The sequence below is a fragment of the Notolepis coatsorum genome (genome assembly GCF_963971535.1).
Source record: "Notolepis coatsorum genome assembly, chromosome: 5".
In the NCBI taxonomy this organism is placed as follows: domain Eukaryota; kingdom Metazoa; phylum Chordata; class Actinopteri; order Aulopiformes; family Paralepididae; genus Notolepis; species Notolepis coatsorum.
Genome location: NC_140169.1, coordinates 108,246,613 through 108,270,729, shown reverse-complemented (window position 1 = coordinate 108,270,729; position 24,117 = coordinate 108,246,613). Strand labels below are relative to the sequence as shown.

General features: G+C 40.7%; 1 protein-coding gene across 2 annotated transcripts in view; it reads left to right on the top strand.

Moving 5' to 3' along the window:
• The window catches only part of dpf3 (double PHD fingers 3), a 69,076-nt gene extending 44,959 nt beyond the window's left edge, over nt 1–24,117 (top strand). Inside the window, exons 5-12 of one of the 2 annotated variants that reach the window (XM_084313825.1) lie at nt 8,999–9,094; nt 9,719–9,791; nt 10,376–10,417; nt 12,965–13,105; nt 14,194–14,322; nt 19,917–20,029; nt 20,591–20,672; nt 21,185–24,117. In XM_084313825.1, the coding sequence (XP_084169951.1) occupies nt 8,999–9,094; nt 9,719–9,791; nt 10,376–10,417; nt 12,965–13,105; nt 14,194–14,322; nt 19,917–20,029; nt 20,591–20,672; nt 21,185–21,252 (744 nt within the window). In that variant the 3' untranslated portion in view covers nt 21,253–24,117. The remainder of the gene's footprint in view (nt 1–8,998; nt 9,095–9,718; nt 9,792–10,375; nt 10,418–12,964; nt 13,106–14,193; nt 14,323–19,916; nt 20,030–20,590; nt 20,673–21,184) is intronic. The other variant, XM_084313824.1, reaches the window with a different exon arrangement.

The following is a 24,117-nucleotide window of genomic DNA, read 5'->3' as shown; positions in this document are numbered from 1 at the left end:
TGTCACACAAGCAGCCACAAGCGATTTAAACCCAGTTTCCCACATTTCAGTTTCAGTGTACGGTCCATCATCAGCTCTGCGAGTTCATCTTGAGCTTTGCTGCTTAAACTAGTGGCTGATACTGATGCGACAGGGTTGAACGGATCCCGGAGCCACCCCGTCTTGCCACCGTCTTAGTTTGGATTGGAAACCGCTGAGTTTGTCTGTCGCTGTGAGGATATTCTCAGCCTTTCCTTGCATTTTGATGTTGAGGTCATTAACTCTTTGAGTGCCACCAACTTTCCCCATCTGTACTGGCTGGTGCCAGCGTTATTGACCATTTTATCGTTTGCAGACCCATCGTGTGTTCTGTATTATAGCTATGTGTAAGGGTTCCCCCGGTCCTGGGTCACAACCCTCATCTCTCCATGGACAATTCCCACATCCCTCATCTGTCCATGGACAATTCCCACATCCCTCATCTGTCCATGGACAATTCCCACAACCCTCATCTGTCCATGGACAATTCCCACGCCTGAACTACGTCTCTCAACCACTGGGGGGACTAGTTCAGTGCATTCATCTTTGTTGTCTTTTATTTATTAATGTCCTGTCTGTCATCACCAACCTGTTGTGTGTTCATCTGTTGTCCTTACTGTGCCCCATTGTCTAATTTAGTTTTGTCTCCTTGTGTCTGTATCTATGTGCTGTTTGGTGTTGTCATGTTTCTGTATATTTCCCCTGTTACGTTTCATGTGTAGTCATTACCCAGCTGTGTGTCATCTCACTAATCATCCTCTTGTCTCTAATTAGTCCTTGTATATAAGTGTTGTCGATCCAGCTGTCCGTTGCTGGATCATTACCTTTTGTTTGTTGCTCACCGTCGTGAGGACTCTCTTAGTTTTGTGTTTATATCATTGTTGTCCGTGTGTCAATAAAGTAATAATAATAATAACTTTATTTGTATAGCACTTTTCATACAGAGGTTGCAGTTCAAAGTGCTTCACAACAGTAAAAAAATACAGGCATAAGCGAGCATAAAAAGATAGACAGGTAGAATCACAGTGTTTCACATTAGGATCTAGCATCCCAATAGGCTCTCCGCTTACAGTTTTCAGTAACACAAATAGTAAAAATAGTTTAAAATGATTCAGTTTAAAAATAGTAAAATAAAAATAAAATAAAATAAAATAAAAATTATAAAATAGAACGGACATAAAGAATACAGGCATGAGCGAGCATAGCAAGATATGGCAAGTGACAACAATGCATAGACATAAGATTACAGTCTGTTCTAACAAACCAAACTGCCATGTATTAAAGTTTACAGACAATCCATGCTGATTGATCTGCCATAAGCAAGTGACATAGACATGAATTAATGAATGAATGAATGAAAACTTTATTTAACAGATTGCAGAATGGGTACAATACAGTACGGCTCAATACATACAATTGTTAAGGGGATGCAGACCTGAGAAAGACGTTTGTCTTGTTTCCATCAGGGTCCCCCATTTTCAATTCATATAGACATATATGACATACATGACATACAGATAGTCAGTACTGCTACATCTATACATTTATGACATATCAGATTTGCAAATACAGTACTGTTTGTGATACAGAAGGAGTCAAGAAAAGGGAGTATATACATTTGACGTAGAAACTGTACATTGGAGGAGGTTGGGTGGGGGGGGTTGGGTACATTGGGATATTGACAACCATACTGGGTAATTTACATTGGAGGTGGTTGGGGGGGGGGGGCCGGGGGGCACACTGTATAAACAAGTAACACTGTACATTGAGGGGGGGGGGGGAGGAGACACTGTACAAACAAACACAATTGTACATTGAACTATTGACAAAACCATACTAGGTAAATGACTGTACATTGGAGGGGGTTGGGTTAGGATATTTACAGGGGCCAGTGTTGAATTGCAGTCTCCCGTAGGTGTCCCTTGAGAGAGGTTTTGAAAGTGGGTAGTGATCCACATTCCTTTACAGCTTTGGGTAGGGCGTTCCACATTGATGTGGCATAATTGCGAAACGTGTTTAGTCCCTTATTTGAGCCGAATCTGGGTTTAACATGATTTGTGGAGCTCCCTCTGGTGTTGTGATCGTGGTATTCACTGACCTTTGGGAAGTATTTTGACATGTACATGGGTACCTTGGTCGTGTAGTGTATCTTGTAGACCAGGCCCATTGCAAGTTGTTGTACTCTGTCGTCTACTCTAAGCCATCCTAGGTTGTCAAAGTGGGCAGGGGTGAGGTGGGTTCTAGGAGTAAGGTCAAGCAGTAGTCTGACCAGTTTGTTTTGAGATGTTTGTAATTTTGTTTTTAGCGCCTTTGAGGTGCTTTGGTACCATGAGGTGCAAGCATAGTCGTAGTACCCCTGAATGAGTGCTCCTGCCAGAGTCTTCAGGGTGTTCTTGTTTACCAGAGAGGAGATCCGGTACAAGAATCGAGTTCGTTGGTTGACTTTTTTTATTACATTGGATGCCATTTTGTCACAGGAGAGATTAGCCTCTAGGATGGAACCCAGGTAGGTAATTTCATCTTTCCTTGTGACAATATTGTCACCCACTGTAACTGAGAAGCCGTCGGTCTTGCTGAGTTTGTTATTTGAACCGAAGAGAATGGACTCTGTTTTGCCCATGTGTAATGATAGTTTGTTATCAGCGAGCCATATGCAGATTCTGCCTAGTTCCGAGCTGAGGGTTTTTTCAACCTGTAACTTGTTCTTGTCAGAGACCAGCAGGGCTGAGTCGTCCGCAAACAGGAACAAGTTGCAGTCACAAGCTGACGACATGTCATTTGCATAAATTAGGAACAGTAGCGGTCTTAGTATGCTTCCTTGTGGAACACCACAGCTCACTGTGAGGGGGGGGGATAGGGTACCGTTTACCTCCACCATCTGTTCCCTCCCCTCAAGGTAGGATTGCATCCAGCTCACTGATAGACTATCAAAACCAATTGCTTTTAGCTTGTCAATCAGAATGGAGTGATTGACCGTGTCAAAGGCCTTTTGTAGGTCCAGCATGACCATGCCGCAGTATTTGCCTGCGTCCACCTCTTGTTTGATGTGGTCATTCAAATAGAGAAGGCATGTGTCAGTGGAGTGGGATGTTCTGAAGCCAGATTGGAATTCGTAGATTAGATTTTTTTCCGCTAGGTACTTTTCGACCTGTTCGTAGACATAAGATTACAGTCTGTTCTAACAAACCAAACTGCCATGTATTAAAGTTTACAGACAATCCATGCTGATTGATCTGCCATAAGCAAGTGACATAGACATAAGATTACAGTCTGTTCTAACAAACCAAACTGCCATGTATTAAAGTTTACAGACAATCCATGCTGATTGATCTGCCATAAGCAAGTGACATAGACATAAGATTACAGTCTGTTCTAACAAACCAAACTGCCATGTATTAAAGTTTACAGACAATCCATGCTGATTGATCTGCCATAAGCATAAGATTACAGTCTGTTCTAACAAACCAAACTGCCATGTATTAAAGTTTACAGACAATCCATGCTGATTGATCTGCCATAAGCAAATCATAGTGTTTCACATTAGGATCTAGCATCCTAATAGGCTCTCTATTCAGTAATACTCCTGTAATTCAAATAATAAAAATAGTTTAAAATGATTCAGTTTAAAAATAGTCATCAGTAAGAAGTAAAAAGTGCAATAACCGACGGACATAAAAAATACAGGCATGAGCGAGCATAGCAAATAATAAGAATAGTTTAAAATGATTCAGTTTAAAAATAGTCATCAGTAAGAAGTAAAAAGTGCAATAACCGACACATGAATTTGATAGGCAGTGTAAAAGAGTAGGCAGGGTAAGAATAAATACAAGTTGTGTCAGGATATCCCTGATGTTTCCTCTTGCCACTAGGTGGTAGCAGATATCTATCAGTGAAATGCCTGAGCAAAGAGATAGGTTTTAAGCTGTCTTTTAAAGATGTCTAGCGAGTTGGCTTCCCTGATGTTTTGGGGTAGTTTGTTCCATAGTTTTGGGGCATAGTTGATAAAGGCTGCATTACCGATCCTCTTTTGACTGCTTCTGGGAGCCTCTAGTAGTCCAGCAGCTGATGATCGCAGTGTTCTTGCTGGTGTGTAATTTATTAGAGTGTTGGCGATGTAGCTAGGTCCCTGTCCATTTAGAGCTTTTGTATGTAAGGAGAAGGACCTTAAAGTCAATTCTAAATGTTACAGGAAGCCAGTGTAAAGCGGCTAAGACTGGACTAATGTGCTCTCTCCTTTTGGTTCTAGTTAGCAGTCGGGCTGCAGAGTTTTGGATTAGCTGAAGCCTCTCTGTGGTTTTCTTAGGGAGACCTGTGAAAAGTGCATTACAGTAGTCTAACCGGCTAGATATGAATGCATGAATTAGCTTCTCAGCATCGTTCTGATTAATAAATGGTCGTACTTTTGCTATATTTCTGAGATGGAAGAACGATGTTTTCGTCACTTTGCTAATATGATAATTGAAGTTCAGTTCTGAATCTATGACAACCCCAAGACTAGTGACCTCAGATTTGATCCAAGGGGTTAGTCCCCCCAGGTTCTTTATTAATGTTTCTTTTTTAGTTTTGGAGCCGATAATTAGAATTTCAGTTTTGTTCTCGTTTAGTTTCAGGAAGTTCTTACTCATCCATTTATTTATTGCCAGTAAGCAGTCTGTAATGGAGCTAATCGCTGTATCATTTGGTTCAGCAGATATGTACAGTTGTGTATCATCCGCATAGCTATGGAAATCTACATTATGTTCTCTGATGATATCACCCAGCGGTAACATGTAAAGGGAGAAGAGTAAAGGACCTAAGCAACTCCCTTGTGCAACTCCATAGTTGTTGTCGTATATATCAGACATGTGATCTCCTAGTTTAACATAGAATTTCCTCCCTCTGATGTATGTTTTAAACCAGCCTAGCACATGGTCTGAGAAACCGACATGGTTTTCAAGACGATCGATTAGAATATCGTGATCGATTGTATCAAATGCTGCACTGAGATCTAACAGGATAAGGATGGAGATCTTATTCTCGTCAGAGTTTAGTCTGAGGTCACTGATTATTTTGGTGAGGGCAGTTTCAGTGCTATGATATTTTCTGAATCCTGACTGAAATTCTTCTAAGATGTTGTTTTCTTCAAGAAAGGAATTTATTTGAACTGAAACTATCTTTTCAAGTACTTTACTAATGAATGGTAGGTTGGATATTGGACGATAATTTGCCATTTCATTACTATCCAAGTTAGGTTTTTTTAGTAATGGCTTTACAACTGCTGTTTTAAAGGCATCCGGGAAAATACCAGTCCTAAGGGAAGTGTTTATGATATCTAGCACAGGGCTTGAAACACTATTAAATACCCGTTTGAAGAAAGCTGTAGGTATAGGGTCAATGTCTGAGGTGGAGGAGTTACATTCTGAAACAGTTTTGCAGAGTACATCTAATGTGATGCATGTGAAACTTCTCATGGTTACATTGCACGGTTTGCCGCAATCAACTTTATTTCCATCATGAGTAATGCTGGCCCTGATCAAGGTTATTTTGTTGTTAAAGAATAGTGCAAGTTCTTCACACTTAACCGTTGATGACTGAGGAGGTGTAGGGGCAGTGTTGAGTAGTACATTAATAGTGGAAAAGAGGATTCTGGAGTTTCCAGCATTTTCTGTAATGATTTTAGAGAAGTAATCTTTCCTTGCTAAGCGGATGGTTTTATTATAAGCAGTTAAAGCATCTTTGTATATATCACAGCATATGGTGTTTTTTGTTTTTCTCCATTTTCGCTCCGCTGCACGACATTTCCTTTTTTCTTCGTTGACCGTATTATAGTTTAACCAGGGCGAGGCTCTAGTTTTCTTCTTTTTCGTTTTTAATGGGGCGACAGAATTTAATATAGATGACATTGCATCATTGAGATTTTCTACCATTTCATTTAGAGAGTTGTGTGGTTCATGTAGTCTGATAAGATCAATGAATTTTGATTCAGCTTTGTCGTTTAGGAGCCTCTTTTTAACTATGATTTCTTTTTTTGTTTTAGTAAGGGTTATTTGAGTATCAAAAAATATACAGTGGTCGGAGAGAGGTAATTCAGTTATTGAGATATTTGTTATGCTTAGCCCAGTTGTTGTTATAACTAAGTCTAGTGTATTCCCAAGCCGGTGAGTTGCATTTGTTATATGCTGTATTAGGTCAAAGCTATCCAGTAGATTTTTTAGTTCCATAGTTTTGGAGTCTGTTTTCTTATTAAAATGGATGTTCAGGTCTCCATTTAGGATCACCTTATCATATCCGGTAACACATAGTGAGATCAGTTCAGAGAGCTCCTGTATAAATACTGGTGAGTGTCTAGGCGGGCGGTGCACGTTATATCGAAAGAAGCAACCAACGCCTTCCGTCTCCTATCTATCCTGTTAAGTATCTCTCCGTTCTATACTGCAAACTGGGTTCCACATCACATCATGCCATCAAAGCGGCACCACCGTAACAGCTATGGAGACAATAGTATGGCTCATTTGACAGGCATTGTTCATAGTCCATTACTGACTAATCAGGTCATTTCTACACACTGTAGTTTGTTACACGCTAAACATCGCCCATTTCCAAAATAATCCAGTCTTTTTCCATAGATGGCGAGATATGATGCGTTATATGCAATAAGCCCAAAAACACGACACTGTGATCGTTTCAAAAACATGTTCCAGGTTCAGTAAAATAGACATAGAATATACCTTACCTTAGCCAGAAGGTATTCCAAAAAGAATAATTCCCAGTGATCGCATCGCCATTGCGATTACCCGTGTATATGTCTATACTCGTGTATATGGGAAATAAGCTTCAGGCAACAAAATCTCGAGGCGATCGCTGTGTCTCTCTGTCTCCGAGGAGGAGGAGCCCTTACAAAAAGGAAAAGGTGTATGCACACCAAGCCATTCCAGTTCAAAAGGTAGGCGATACTGCCAACTGGTGAGATTCGATCGTCATTGCAATTGCAACATAGGCAGATGAGCCAGGGACACCTAGAGGGCTCCGGCTGATCGTATAGAACGGGGATCAAAGGAAAATATCAAAGGATCAAAACCTGAGTATACTCATATGGCGCCCAAAGAGTTACGTGGCTAAAAATATCTGCCAGATAAACAAGCTTAATCCACCCTGATTCATCATCCATTTGTTCTTTGTAAGGCAAGTCGTGCTCACTGGCAAAAGCCATCAGTTCATATCAGAGCTCATAGACACGGGATAAGACCTTACCTCGCGACAGCCAGCGGACCTCTGTGTGTAATAGGAGTGCCTCATGCTCGGACCCCATCTCATTGCAGAGTATGCTGAACGGCCGTGACTTCAGCGGGCGTGACTTGACGTAGTTGACCATTTTCACCACTTGGTCCAAGACTTTAGTGAGGTCTAGCCTTGGCAACGAGGGCTTCTCGGAGCCACGCCCCACTGCAAAACAACTTTTCTTTTCAAGCAAATATTAAAACAATTTCTGATCAACTATTTCTGATCAACTATGTCATAATATCATGTTATTCATGAGGGCTTTAAAACATGAATGTAAGATGAATAGATCTGGAGGCCTGTGCTATTATATTAAATAAATTAAAAAATAAAGCAGATCTGGCGGCACCCCTGGACCCGTGCCGTGGCACCCTGGCACCCAGTTTGGGAACCTCTGATATAGACTCTTGCCAGCAAGCTGTGAAAATTGCCTTCTTGCACTAGAAACAGAACTAGCTTTCCTTTCATTAGTAGGAAAATATATGTTTTCTTTAAGTTTAGGACTATGGTGATGTCATTTATAGACATGCTGCTGCTTCCACTCTTTCTTGACTGATGAAACATCCTTCAACGCACTTTAAAGAGCAGTACTCTTCCAACCTAATGTACAGTTCAAAACCATGATCACTAACCACTGTGTATCAGTCTGTAACTATTTGAGCTAATTTCCTTTCATTTTTAACTTAATCTCTATCTTGTATTTTAGGTGATTTCCCCTGTTTTTATCTTGTTGTGTTACTAGCTTTAATTTTGGCTTGTTTATTTTTAACTGTTTACTTGTCATACATCATTGGAAATGAGGGCAACCTCAATGATTTAAATAAAGCTTTGATAATGATGATGAAATACAGAATAGTCAACAAGAATTTAATTGCGCACATCCCTAGATTCAGTCAGAAAATCCAGTTTCTCTCAACACCACCTGAAAATGGGCTTTCTACTTAATATACAGCAGCATTTGACCAACACAACACAAAGGTCACAGAATCCTGGTGACAATTCCAATGAGGCTGATTAATAAGATAAAAGCAGTATGTATGTATGTATGTATGTATGTATGTATGTATGTATGTATGTATGTATGTATGTATGTATGTATGTATGTATGTATGTATGTATGTATGTATGTATGTATGTATGTATGTATGTATGTATGTATGTATGTATGTATGTATGTATGTATGTATGTATGTATGTAGGGAAAAGGCAACGGTTGATTGATGATGAGTGATCGGTGCTGATACTGATGGTCTTATTTAGCTTAGCATTGTATTGTATTTTATCTTAGTACTGTCCATTTTATTATCTATTTTATTCTATTATTATTTGTATTTCTTGCACAATCAAAGCGGGCATGGCCACCTTCATTTCACTATATGTCTCGTGTATGTATGTGACGAATAAATCTCTTGAATCTTGAATCTCATAGTCCACTGTTGTTTTGGAGAATCCCATATCTCAACTTCATACTTCTCCACCATGTGCCACCTTTTACATGGAGGCTCCAAATGTCATATAGGAGAAAACGAGGAGAGTTCAATGGAGTACTCCCTGATGTGTGAAATATTGACTTTTACCTCCTCCTCCTCCTCTTCCTCCTCCTCCTCCTCCTCCTCCTCCTCCTCCTCCTCCTCCTCCACACCCTTCCTACAACTTTTATTTATTATTATTATTATTAATCTATGCGTCTCACACACGTTCTACTGTCTCCACTCTCTCTTAGAGGGTCCTGGAAGCAGAAGAAAATGGAGACGGTTACCAGGATGATGAAGACTTTGAGGTGGACACCCCGAAGAGGAAGAGCAGAAACAGAGGCAAAGTGAGTCCGAGAGAGACTGCATGGTATACAGGGCTACATGGGTACAATAGACTACTGTAGTAGACTATTATGTCACTCTTCCTATAAAGCCTACACTTGGTACCATGTAGGCCTACACCTGTGTTAGAAGTGTAGCATGCAGTATGGTTGGAGGGAGGAGAAACGAGTGTCCAGTAGTAAACTTACTGTCTTCTCCAGAGTCAGACAAGAAGATAGATATACATTTTCTCTCTGTGCGTTCAGTAGAAAGCTGGCTGCAAGCTAGCCTGAATGAATGAATGAATGAGAACTTTATTTAACAGATTGCAGAATGGGTACAATACAGTACGGCTCAATACATACAATTGTTAAGGGGATGCAGACCTGAGAAAGACGTTTGTCTTGTTTCCATCAGGGTCCCCCATTTTCAATTCATATAGCCTAGCTTAGCATAAATTAAGGGAAGTGGATACGGACCACTAGCCTAGCTTAAAACTCCGGGAGAGGTGTTTTTGACCAACAGCTAGGCTAGCTTGTGTGTGTGTGTGTGTGTGTGTGTGTGTGTGTGTGTGTGTGTGTGTGTGTGTGTGTGTGTGGGGGGGAAGGTGCTGTGGCAGGATTCTTCACACCTCTGTTTCTGGACAGGCCAGAGGATCGAGTCGCAGGAGGGCAGAGGCCGTCGCCAACGACGACCAGGACAAACCTTACGTCTGTGACAGTAAGAGAACAAGAAACCATAGAGACTCCTTTTCCCAAACCATGTGCCATCATGTGCTCTCACTGCATTACCACCCTGTGTCTGTAACGACATTAGGTAACGTGAATCATGGATCAGTCTGGCTGTTTTGGAAAGCACAGAGAGAAGGGTGGCTGTCTTTCAGTGGTCCCTCCTCAGATTGGCCACTGCGAGAAACATACCTATCACTTATGTTCCGTTTCCCCATGTTAAGACCCGACATTCCAAGAGCAATTTATCATCCGGTTGCTTACAACTTCATCTACGTGATAAACACGTAGAAGACTCTTAAAGGTACTGGATACTTATCCATCAGGAAAATCACTCTCTCTTGTGTCCCTCCTGAAGCTATACGCCCCCTGCAGCATGGAGAAGCCGTCGATCTAGACCTGACTAGCATGCAGCTGTTCTTGGAGTCCTGGGGAAGGGACAGGGTTGCAGCAGGGATTATTGATAGAAGCTATAGCCTCTCTGAATGACTCCGAATGAATTAATCTCACTCTTCTGTTTTGTGTCTTGTTCTGTCTTTTTCTTTTTACCGTGCTTTTGTTTATTCTCTGTTCCAGATAGATACAAACAAAAGCATAACTCAAAACGTGCTGAAGCAGGTATCTGACCTTGTCGCCATCTTCTCTTTCTAGGGGCTTTACGGGCTGTTCTAATGACACAGCTTCTTGCTCATGGGCGGCTGGTGTGTGGGGATGGCTAAATTATAGGCGAATCCCTCTAGACTAGAGATATCTAATGCAATAACTGCTTTATGGTAGCTGAGGCACTGCTTCTTTAAGTCTAAGACTTGCATGACACTAACACTACGCCTTGTGCTTTAATGCTTGCACATTGCTGAGGCATGCATGGGTGATCTTTGAACGCCGACTAAGCTAACGCTGCATCCAGAGATGCATGTTTCATAGGCAGGATCACTCCAGCCTTGAAAGAGCTTTACCTACAGCTGTAGCCATTGGAGAAGTCTCCCCTTTTACTGCAAACGCTGCATGAGACAGTGCTATACTGCTGCACTGGCGCTCAGCCCCTAAAAGAACATGAGGCTCTTGGGGCGACAGTGGCTGGTAATCAGAAGGTTCCCGGTTTGATTCTGGCTCCTCCCGGCAGTGTGTCGGAGTGTTCTTGAGCAAGACGCTTAACCCCTAATTGTTCCCGATGAGCAGGTTGGCAACTTGTATGGTTGCCTCCGCTGTCGGTGTCTGAATGTGTGAGTGAATGGGTGAATGTGAGGCATAAGTTGTAAAGCGCTTTGGATAAAAGTGCTATATAAATGCAGTCAGAGAGAGAGCAAGAGAATCAATCTGCCGACACATGGGTAAACAGAGAGTAAGAGTGTGTGTGTTACAATATTCCCATGTCGTTCTGCACTATGACATGAGGAAGAATAGGTTGCAGCACTAATGCAGGAATCATTTATCAGGAACTTCTACAATGGCTACCACTGTAAGATGCTGCCTGCTGCGTAAAGTCAAGAGCCTGGTTAAACAAAACGTAGACTAGAGTAAAGCTATCTGCGGTTTTCATATTATTGACATGTGTTCCTGTCTGAATACTTGGTCCATCTTGGATTGTTTGTTTGGGACTTTCCAGGCCTGATAGAATGCAGATAGCTATGAATACAATAACCTGTTGTTGGATTTATACATAATAAATAATCAATGCAGACATAACTTGTTTAAATAGCCCTTATCATAAGCCCTTGTTTTTGACAATAGTTTATTTTTGATAGATACGTTGTGATCTATTCCTCTGTAGTAGCTTTCCTAGTCTTCCTAGTAGGTAGCTTATATCAATAAATCCCAGTAGTTGTGTTATTATTTTAGTCTCAATGGTCTTCAGATGCTGTTTGGTCAACAAACGCCTCTCCTGAAAAAGACATTGAGTAATGAATGATTCCAGTCTAGCTGTCTGTTCCGTCTGTTATATTGTTTTGACTATGTTTTAGCAGGTCGGCTCTTATAGTGGTTAAAGTTTCTCTCAACATGAAATTACATTAATTTAGATTAGACTTCATTCACACAGCATTCACTGGTTTTACAGATCAGACGCTCATAACAACTAGGTCTGCAACTAATGTCTTTTGATCAATTAATCTATCAATTATTGAAACGATTAACCGTTCATCGTTAATCGGATGAAAAGAAAAAAGCTACATTTTATGCAAAAATCATTATTCCTCATCTTGTACAATGCTTTTTCAAACAACTTGCAAATGGACAATTATAACACGAAAAGCAAACATAAATGTTTGCTATACATCAAGAGTGCAAAACCAACACAACTAAGTGTTACCAGGCTTTGCTATACATCAAATGGCTTAAACAACAGGCCATGGAGGTGTAGTATAACATGCCTTGTCTCCATTAGCTATGTTCAGCCTGGCTGGGGCTAGCCATGGTCTAGCATGGTATGGTATGGTTGGATTTCTGTCTCCATTGCATTTCTTGTAAACTCTCCAGTTGCTAAGCAACCTTTCAAAATTCACAGCACCAACTATGGTACACAAGCTAAACCATATGATACCAGCCGGCTTTGGTGGCTGTTCTAAAGACGCTCACTGTGTGCCAGACAGGCCACAGCACAGCTCAACCCTGGCTAGTGGAGACGAGGCAAAATACCCAACTAATTGATTATAGACATAGTTGTCAAATCTTTTTATAATTGATTAGTTGTTGATTGGTCGATTCGTTTTTGCAGCCCCAACAATTCTGCCTTAAAGCAACGGGACAAGAAGAACAGTTAAATAATCCATTGCCGAGAATCAGGATCATATTTGGATATTTGGTTTTAATGCACATATTGTGTTGATGTTTTATGCTTTTCTGTTGTGTGGTTGATATCTGTGTGTATTTACTCCCTCCTCTCCTTATGGTTAACAATGCCTTTCAACTCCTACATTTTTCTGTGCTCTCATAAAATCTGTATTTTGTACTAAAAGATGAAAATGAGACAAGTATCATTACCTATTGATTTTGGTATTAGTGACTACTGATTCTGGAATATAATCTACCCATTTACTTTTATATTATCAAGATAATCTTAAACGTAAGGAAGGCATTGATGACTATTGAGCTCGAGCAGACCTGCATTTCTGTTATAGCACTAGGTTCTACTTGGTTTTAATGGATCTGGGTTCTAATCATCTCCAGTCTGTGGGAAGCGGTACAAGAACCGCCCGGGCCTGAGCTACCACTACACCCACACTCACCTGGCAGAGGAGGAGGGCGAGGAGGAGGAGAGAGAGCCAGAGATGGCTCCGTCCCCGCCCCAGCGCGTGGACAACCACAAACGTAAGAGAGAACAGAGAACAAAAAAGAACAGTTACTGTGTCACACAGGATCAGAAACACTTTCTTCTAGCAGTGGGCTTTACATTGGAGTAGATGGACCAAATAAAACAATGTCAGATTTATTGTCATTAATTTGGGGGAAATTCTGGGACATCCAGCACTTTATGTTTGTAGGGCACATTAGGCAGCTGGAAGCACTGGTCGTAATGGGTAGATGAAGTTCTGTATCAGTGTAACAATGAAAGATGTTATTATGCTTATGCAAATTATATGATCTAGACTAGAGGAAGGTATATGGTAAATTGAGAACAATATGGGATCTAAAATAGATATTTGGGGAACGCTGTGTGTAAAAACCCCTTCATTCCTAATGCCATTAAGGCATTAATTGAATCTTGCACTCGTTAGACCTGGTCCTTGTTGAATGAATGAATGAATGAAAACTTTATTTAACAGATTGCAGAATGGGTACAATACAGTACGGCTCAATACATACAATTGTTAAGGGGATGCAGACCTGAGAAAGACGTTTGTCTTGTTTCCATCAGGGTCCCCGATTTTCAATTCATATAGTAGATATACTATATATACATATATGTTGATATACTGTATATTGTATTCCTACGTTCTCTGCACCTTTCCATTACAGATATGTATATGTCTGCTGTCATTGTCATTGTTGTTGTTTTATTTGTTTGTTCAATGGTGAGACCAAAGACAAATTTCAAAACTAAACTAAAGATGATCGGAGGACGATGGCATGTTCCCCCATAACAGAAAGTGGCTCAGTACTTTAGAGTTCACAGGGATGAGTGAGAGGGTGCAAACAGCGGGGGGGATTTAGAGCATGATATCCTACACAGACATGTTCCCTGAAGCTACTTTTGGTGGTCAATACCTAAAAAGGCACACGCTTGTGCAAATATTGATTGCAACCACAAGCTCTGGAATGTTCCGTTGCTCTTCCTGGCTATGATTTCCCCTGATAATATTCTCTTCACAGCTGAAGATAGTCCAGATGGCCCCATAGTTCTCTCTCCTCTAGCTTTGTATTTTCCTTCTTATATATTTTTTTGTCTGTACCGACAGCTCAGAAGGCCGCTGATGGCTCCATCATTCCCAACGACTACTGTGACTTCTGCCTGGGGGACCAGGACTCTAACAGGAAGACAGGCCAGGCGGAGGAGCTGGTCTCCTGCTCTGACTGTGGACGCTCCGGTGAGTCCTGCAGGGACAAGACAGGGATAACGGCTACGTAGTCGGCAGGGACAGCTAGACTTTGTTTCAGATAAGTACAATGGCTTCAGTGTAAGGCTGTCCCCGAAGCCTGTTTTTGGGATTCGAACTTCGTCAGGGTTTTACGAACGAAAGTTCGAACCTTCGTTTTTAATTAAAATGTAATTTTTTTTTTTTTTTTTATATATATCCTCAAACTAAATCCTCAATTTGAATAAAGTGATTAATCTGATTAAATGAGTCTCTTTTTTATTAAATCAACTTTCTTTAATGAATATAACGTTTTTTTTATACTATAATATTAGTGTAGCCTAATCTTTATCTGCAACTGTGAAGAAAAACCACATTGGTTCAAACAGAATGAATAGACACATAAAAGAAACATAAAAATATATATATATATATTAAAGATTCAAATTTTGATTTAGAATTTGAATGTTAACATAACGAACGAACGTTCAAACATTCGGCCTCAGCCTTACTTCAGTGTGGGGGACCCACCCACAGAAATGGTGATATTATTTAAATGACTCAAAAGTAATTGATTTTCAATAGTTATTCATTAGTAGCAGAAATGTAGACTGTGATTAAAATGAACAGCAAAGCCTTGGCTCATATTCATATAAATATAATTTTGATTTGTCTCTTCTACACATTGTTATTATTTCCCTTTGCTCCTTTTCTTAACCCAGTCTTGTTCATGTGTATTTCTCAGTGCCTCGTCACATTTGACTTTTCTACAAATGCCGAAATGGTTTCTCCCTTATCAGACCAGGCTGCAGAAACAAATTAGTGGGGGGGCATAAAATGTTCTCGGGGGGGCACAATGGTTTTTCAACACAGGTTCCCTTTTATACGTTTCAGCTGGGACAGCGGCGCTGTGGCTTGCTTGGCGTTGCCCACGGTGCTGAACTAAACAGCAGAGAGGCAATTGAAAAATCTAATTTCTATCTATCTTAAGAACTTTCACTTATACAAAAACAGACTGAACGGATATATATAACAGACCTGCTGGGGCAGCGGACTGAGAGCAGGGGACACAAACAGGCTGGATAAGATGGTCAAGAAGGCCAGTAGCGTGGTTGGGGTGGAGCTGGACTCTAGCGAGGGTGGCGGAGAGGAGGAACCTTGCTAAGCTCCAGGCCATCAGGGAAAACCCCTCCCACCCACTATACACAGACTTGGCTGACAGGAGGAGCATGTTATAGGCTCACACTCCCTAAATGCAGCACTGAACGGCACAGGAAGTCCTTCATTCCGACAGCCATCAGACTATACAATGCATCACTGTGCCTCACTGCATCACTGAGCACAGAGTGACAGTTACCATCTTCCTGGACTCTTACTTTTTAAACAGCACTGTGCAATATTACACCTACTGTAGACTTCAGTATATTTTTACTGTATTTATTTACTGTATCTTTTATTCTATTTTTATTCTATTTCATTCTATTCTTAGGCCATTTGTTTTGTTATTCTTATTTGTGACTTGTTCTGTCTAAATGTTTAATGTTGAGTGATTTGCAGTGTCAAATTTCCCTCAGGATAATACATTTCTATTCTATTCTATATATTTGAAAAGTCTCCATTTATTCAACACTTCTGAATTCACTGACAAACTGAACTGAACTGACAAAAATAAGGTGCATAAAAAAGCAAACAAAATTCCTCCACAGGCTACTCACCATCATAAGTAGAGAGGCAAGCGGTGTTTGGGGACAGAGTGAAATCTTCTTAAAACACTGCCCCTCCACTCATTCCTGAACTTTTTTGTTAAGTCCTTCTCAAATGCCAACTGAATTAAATTGGCCTTAGTTGCGTCGATGAAGCATACTAAGACGATGTTCTGTAAAGACATTCTTGAGGATAGAAAACGAATTCTCAGAGTGCCGTGCTAGCTTCAGTAGTGTTGTTGTTGACATCAGTGCCCACTAGGGCTGTCCCCAACTAAGGATTTGGATAGTTGACTTTAAATGACAAAAAAAAAAAAAAAACAGGGTGGGCACAGCTGAGTCAGTGGGCGGGCCCGGCCCCCTAATGCCCGCCCATGGCGCCGGGACTGTCCCTTATGGCCACAAATATGCAGCTTACTATTTAAGCGATGAAGATGAATTGGCATATTTTGAGTGATGTACTTCATTCAGGGGATCGCAGCTGTGATCATTTTGGCAACTTAAGAGAACCTCTCCACGCGTTGATGAATCCGGGGGTAACTGGTTCGTAAGGTTTTCTCTTACGAACTTCCAACGAGGTTGTCGTAAGAGGATACTTAAGACAATATTGGTGAATGAGGTCCAATGAGCTTAAGTATAGAGTATGTAGCCCCTTGCCTCTCACTCAGGTGTGAACTAAGCTATTGTTTGGGGCAACCAAAAGGGATTCCTCCACACAGTCATTAGAAAGCATAGCAGTATGCGTTCTGAGAACCCGAAGGGCCATCTATTGCACATACAGACCATGCCAGATTAAGCCAAAAGCACAGTATGTTCTCAAGCACTCCTAATTTAGTGGTGTCTTTATTGAATACGGTATTTTATAGGCTAGACCTCCATGATTTGCAGTGGATATTGCCTTTTATGGTGGAGTGTTGTGTACAAGTCAGTGGTTTGTCAATGAGATTTGTAGTTATTGAGAGCCAAACGATGACATGTAGGGTCTGTTGCTTGCTTTCAACCGGCATGCTTTTCCATGCAAGCTTGTCAACACCATCCGCAAAGGACTTTACAAGACATGCATTTACATTATTTTGTACTTCAGTTTCCACACATTTCCCCCACAGTGCTTCCGGCTGCGTTTTTTGTACATTTTATATATATTTTTTTATTATACTAGCAAAATATGCCTCTGGTGGTCTTTTCAGCAAAACATTGATGGAATCAGTCCAACATTGCCATGCACTAATAAAAGGTGAGGTGCTATTTTCAAGACAGTTACATGGTAGAGTCCATTAGGACAGCTGTGAGGGTGTGTGGCCTGATTTTCATTGCGCTGACTCTGATGTTTTCATGGTAGCTGGAAGAGGAAGAGGGAAGAAGAGTGACAGAAAGATGAATGTTCTAGAAGAATTGTTCAGCAGCGAGGCGTCCACGTTTCATGGCTTTGAAGACGGCGAGCTGGAGGACATTTTCTTTTCAGACGATGTTGTGGCTGACCGCTGAGAAACAGGAGTGCCTTAGCGACAGACTGGACACCATGCCAACAAAGTAGAACGGTTTTGTTGAGGGAACACAGTAGGACATTGAAGTCACGACAAAGGACCTCAGAAGGAAAAAGTTCAACTCCATCTGAAATGGCTGTTTCCTTTTTTCTTTTTACATATATATTTTTTTTACTTTTCCACAAAAAGTATACCCAACTCGTGACCTTGTTTTCTTGGAAATGTTATCTTCACAATGAATACAAAGATTTTTCTTTTGTATTCAAATTTAATTGCTGAGTTCCTAAGATATTTTCCCTTTTTACTAAATTAAAAAGACCTTAAAACTAGATAAATTAAATTATGAACAGCTTAAACATCATGGCTATACTCCTGTTACATCTCGAACATAAAGGTTGAGAGCAGAAAAAGAATTAGTGACCGCGAGGTCTCCATGACGACGTGGATAGAATGGCTAATATGGTGGCAAAGGGAGGGATGTGCATAGACTCTTAACCGCTCCATTGGCCAGAGAGGACAGTTAGCCGTGAGGTAAGAGCCAATCTCTGATCATAGAGATTAGGTCCTTTTCTTTTACCAACATACAAACCCACTCAATTCCCTTTAAACCATCAATTACATTGTTACTATGCCTTTATACGCATATACTGTATTGAAACTGGGTTGAAACACTGACTGTTGTCGGCTGTGAAGTAAATTTGAATCAGTAGTCTGTCAAACTGCCACTACATTCAGTACATTTCCAACAAGTTAACTTCTCATTTTGTTTTGAGAGAGGGGCGTCAGCTCAGACATCCTCCTCCCATGTTCACCCAGCATGAATTCATCTTCATTACACTGAACAGAGTCTGTCAGTGAGGAGCTTTTCCATTAGTTTGGAGCTCTTAGGGGGAGGAAGAGCAGAGTTCTGTGTTGTTGGCTGCCTTCCCAGTCTAGATGCAGCAGTTCATCATATACGGCTTGGCTTCTCTCTTCAAAACCCCGGTGTACAGCTCAGTTATGGCTCATTGATATTCAAATGATACCCGGATAATGACCCATTTCTGGCTCTATTCATGAATAGATACAATATATCTAATTTGCATAACTGCAGCAGCATTGTGATGTGTGGATGAAGTGTACGATGTATGTAGAAAGAGCACAATCAATGTTGGTCGCAAGCAGTGTTCAGACAAGGAACTTAGATATTTTCCAGGACATTTGGATACCTAGTACCTTGTCAGAAATGTCGATGGGCTTGCCTTGTGTTTGAAGCATTCATGATAAAAGGTTATTTGATTATTTTCAATAGAAACATTCTTTCTTTTTATAGTATTATCAATATTGTCATCACATTTGGTATGTTCTAACTGTAAATATAGTGACCACAAATAAATAATAATTGATTTTGTTTCTAGTAGTTAGACTGATATCTGTGCTGAATTCACAAGACTGACTGCTAGACATAAGCTGTAAGCATTTACTGTGTGAACGCAGGTCCACAGTGTAATCAGCACTGATGATCAAAATGTAGATTTTCCTTCCTTACTGAGTGGAGTTTATTCTCTCTCTGACTCAGATACCGTACTCATTAACCACTTGGCAAATATGCAATAAGAGTATTTCTTTTGTTGGCTTTAGATATTGGGGTATTGACAATTATTGACAAACATTATTGATCTCTAGCCATGCAGAGGCTTTGTGAAACCAACTACCGGTACTAACATAATAGTCTGTAAAACCTCAAGGTGTTATTTGAGCCTGAAGCAGGCGTTGGCACAGACAAAGAGGGGGTTGTGTAGAACCATATGTTTCTTTTGCCCATAAAGTAAACGTGTTTGGATGCTTAATTTGTGAGGATGCTAAATCAGTAAGCACTAAATCACAGCTTTTATCAGGCATATGTAACTGAGGTGTTTCATTCCAAAACGCTGTATATTAATTTGGAAATATAATATCCATTGGGAAAATATAGTGCTATTATTACGATAGCTTTAGGATAGCTAACACCCTCAATAGTGTTGCATAATGTGTTGTACTTTCACGCCACCAATATTATTTAATGCGTCGGAATCTGCTTCAAATGGTGTTCATCTCACCATTAAGAATGGTCTCATGTCTTCTACCTGTACCTCCCCTCCCCCCTCCCCCATGCTGCTATGATGCCTGCATTTCCCCAAGGGGATCAATAAAGGAATATCTTATCTTATTCTTATTCATTACAATGAGACAATGAATCAATCAAATGAGAATGAAATCTAAGTTTCATTTGGAACTTAGTAATACTGAAACAAAATGTATTCTGTAATCTGTTTAACCACTCTTTCACCCTTTCTCTCCCTCCATCTCTCCCGTCCTCACCTCTCCTCTCTTCCTCTCTCCACCTCTCCTCTCTCCCTCCCTCTCTCTCCACCTCTCCTCTCTCCCTCCCTCTCTACAGGCCACCCCACCTGTCTGCAGTTCACGGACAACATGATGCAGGCGGTGAGGACGTACCAGTGGCAGTGCATTGAGTGCAAGTCTTGCAGTCTATGCGGCACCTCTGAGAATGATGTACGTATAAGACTTCCTACACTGGTTGTGCGCACTGATACAAAATGTGAGACATAACAATTTTTTTTTTGTGTTTATGGATTTTTGCAAATTAGAAACTTTTAAATTCTGCTTCGGCATTCATTTGATTGGTCAGGTCACTATTCATATTGTTTCATTACAGAATATATATATATTTTTGTATATATTTATGTTATATCTCAATGACTTGATTTAGTTCCCCCTTTACAAGAAGTTATTGCTGTGCATGTCTTTGGCCGGGAGCAGTAAACTATAGAAATATGTAACGTACATTTTGTTTGGTTTGGTAAACATTGCACTTAGTCTATCAGCGTACCGTACGTGTGTAGGGGCAGGTACAATAAGAATGTTCTTCTTCCTGTTACTTTCGGCCATGGAATTTAGTGGAGCATATTAAGTTAACTATATGTACTGTTGGACTGTAACAATTCCATGTACGAATAAATACAAATTTAATTAAATGAAAAAAAAATTAAATAATAGGAAGTATTAAATGTTGTCATTGTGTGATTGTGTGTGTCTTGTCCCATGATGCTTCAGGACCAGCTGCTGTTCTGTGACGACTGTGACAGAGGCTACCACATGTACTGCCTGAAGCCTCCCATGACACAGCCGCCTGAAGGTAGGAGGCACTGGGCCAGACAGGAAGTGATGCTGGGGCTTTGCTCTCACATTTGGATTTGGGAAATGACAGCACGTGTTGAGGGAAAGTTAAAGGAACACGTTAACATTATGGGAGATGCGTTTACCGTCTTCTCCAGAGTCAGACAAGAAGATCGATCCTCTCTGTGCTTTCAGTAGAAAGCTATTCGGCTGCAAGCTAGCCTAACTTAGCATAAATTAATGGAAGCGAATACGGACCAGCTAGCCTAGCTGTTGGCCAAAAACACCTCTCACTGAGTTTTAAGCTAGGCTAGTTGTCCATATCCGCTTCTGCTAAGCTAGGCTAGCTTTCAGTCAGATAGCTTTCTACAGAACACACAGAGAGGAAATAGGAAATCTATCTTCTTGTCTGACTCTGGAGAAGACGGTAAGCACATTTCCAATGTCGACGTGTTTCTTTAAGGGGAATTGCTTGTTGAGGCTCAGTTGGTCTCTCTCTCTATCTCCATGTCTCTCTCTCTCTCTTCACAGGGAGCTGGAGCTGTCACCTCTGTCTGGACCTGTTGAAGGACAAGGCCTCTGCTTTTGGAGAACCATGACCACCTGGACATTCCTCACACACACACACACACACACACACACACACACACACACACACACACACACACACACACACACACACACACACACACTCAATGTGTACACATTTACATTATACTCTGGTTGATAAGCACACGTCATGCTATGAAGTTCAAGCTCAGACATACTCAGGCTCACACACACACACACTCGCATACAGACGCACACACACACACACACACACACACACACACACACACACACACACACACACACACACACACACACACACACACACACTACAGTGCATTAGCAGGCTCAGGGCAGATAATCAGTTAACCCCTCCTCCAGCTTTCAGTGTCCTATATGTGAGGAGCTGAGATCCTCTACCTCTGATGTCATTCAACAAACACTCCCGATGCAAACACTGCTGCCACACTGGAGGCACAAGAAGAGGACAGGTCAGTGTTGCCATAGAAACATTAGAAAATGGCCATTACCACTGGGAGACGAGTCATGTTTTCCAAGATGCAGCGCGGCCTCCCGGTGGCTGAATAACTTCTGTGAGAACACTGGGGCCGTGGCCAGTCCTCTTCTTCTGCTTCTAGCTACCATGCAATCCTAATCAAACGCTTGTCCCGTCGGCTCTCTAGTCTCTACCTCACACACCGATCAGCAGCTAACAACGACGAGCCAAAGCAGGGTCCATAATGACCGATGCTTTACTTCCAACAAATGCATTTCCTTCAGTCACACATACCATCGATTAAAAGACATAGGAAATCTACCAACCAAACATCCAGAACATTTCTTCCTTTCTTTTTTCATCAAATTGGTTTCCGCATTATTTGGAATGCAGATATACAGTGTATGTATTTGGAATATATTACTGCCAGTGCTTGCTGAAATGTTTGCACTTGCTTCACTTACAGAGGTGTACAGTTTGCGTATGGTAAGCAGAGGTGTGTTTGACTTGTGTTTTGTTTAAATTACAGTTTCCAGTTCCAGTCCCCCTCTCTTGTGTTTACATTTCACAGTGCGATTCCTTTTGCTTCTTTTCTTTCCTGGACATTCAGTGTCCAATTTCAGTGATACAATATTTCAAAGGATTTGTCAAGCATACTGGTATTTATGTTCCCTGCTAAGAGGGAACGCAGAGACATAACCTGTACTATAATGGGCTTTCAGCAACAGCTGTGATTGGAGGATCAAGAAAAGAGGGCAGGTTTGAGAAAGGTCAATTCCTTTGGATTTCAGTGACATCGTTAATCCACGTTTGTTTTCTTTATGTGCGTTGCCAGGATACTGAGGCAAATACTGAAAAAAAATTTTTATGACAAATCTTTCCTACGAGACATAATGTTGATGCTTCTTTACCAAGTAGTATTTCTTTACCAAGAAACCCGTAAATGGACATTCATAAATGTTTTAACCTGAATCCTATTGTTCTGTTGTTGAGGAGCATATAACGAGACATAAAAACATACATTTAACAACGCGTTCCGTGTCTCAAGAGTTTACAGTTCACTGGAGGTCTGCTTTCTGGCGGGGGGCTGGAAATTGGACGATTTATGACCGATTATCACATGTCCTCCTCACAAAAGAGCGATAGGATTCAGGTTACAATTCAGCTAAATGCTCCTTTTAAATTCAGCCTTCAAGGTTATAATGACCATTACTGTCAGTGAGACCTTTTGTTTGTGAGATTGTAAGTAATGCATTATTGACAACTCTCCATTCCAGACAGAGAAAAGAGTCGTATTTGGAACATGTCGCAGGTTATACGACATATTATGTGTGTGAAGAAAAAATACTTTATATATGTTTACTGAATTCAAGTCATGCAGTTATCAACAGACTGTCAAAACAACAGGTGTCAGAATACCACAGACGTGTATGATGTGCACTTTCTTCATTGGTTTTTGCGTAAACTTGGGTTATTGCCCAAAACTTTGATGCCCCCAAATGTACATTGTTGTAGGAATGTACGGAGTCATGAGCAAAAATGTTGGTTGCACTGAATTGATGCTCTTTGATACAAGATTGATAGGATCAGATACAGCTTGTCTGTATCGACATAAAGCCCCAAGAATAAGCTCAGAAACGCCGGTCACAATACAGTCCATATAGGACACATAGTAGCACCCCCGCAAATGTCTTTGTTTTAACTTTATTTAATGTAATACAGTGAAATGATACTGTCTTGACTGGATGTCTTCATTCAACAATTTTTTTTGTTTTGTTTTGTAATTTTGTACTTTGGTAGTTTTTCCACAGACAATCATGAGTTAGTGTAGACCTGATGTGAATAACGTGAATGTTTTTTTTTAATTATTATTATTGTGCTTCCCCTAAAATGTCCTCAAATTTCATTTTTGATACAGTCAACAGTGAGTCAGCCTCAACATGTTTTATTTTTGTTAAAGTTAATGTTACATTTTGTGTTAATAAATGTTTTTAGTTTTTTCTCACAAACCTTCTATTGTCTTTGTGATACTTGTATGCTATTGTGAAAACCTCTCTACACGACAATCCCATCACCCCAGTTCACGTTTGTATTTTCAGTGAACATTTTATAATCTGATACTCAAGACTCGTAGCAAGTGCTCAGATTACCCTCTCAATAATAAGTGTATTCATAGATCTATCTCTTTGCATGGCAGTTTCCTATTTTTAGCCATGTTAGGCTAATGATTGGTTTAGAATAGCATCCATCTCACCTTCATGTTGTAATGTGGGCACTAGATGGCAGCACATACCCAGGGCAGCCTAGGAGGAGCCTACCGTATCGATTTAATATCTCTCCCATAGTCAACCTCTGATATTTGTTTTACAAACGCCCCTAATTGTCAATACCCTGCATGTATTTCCCCTCAATATGTATA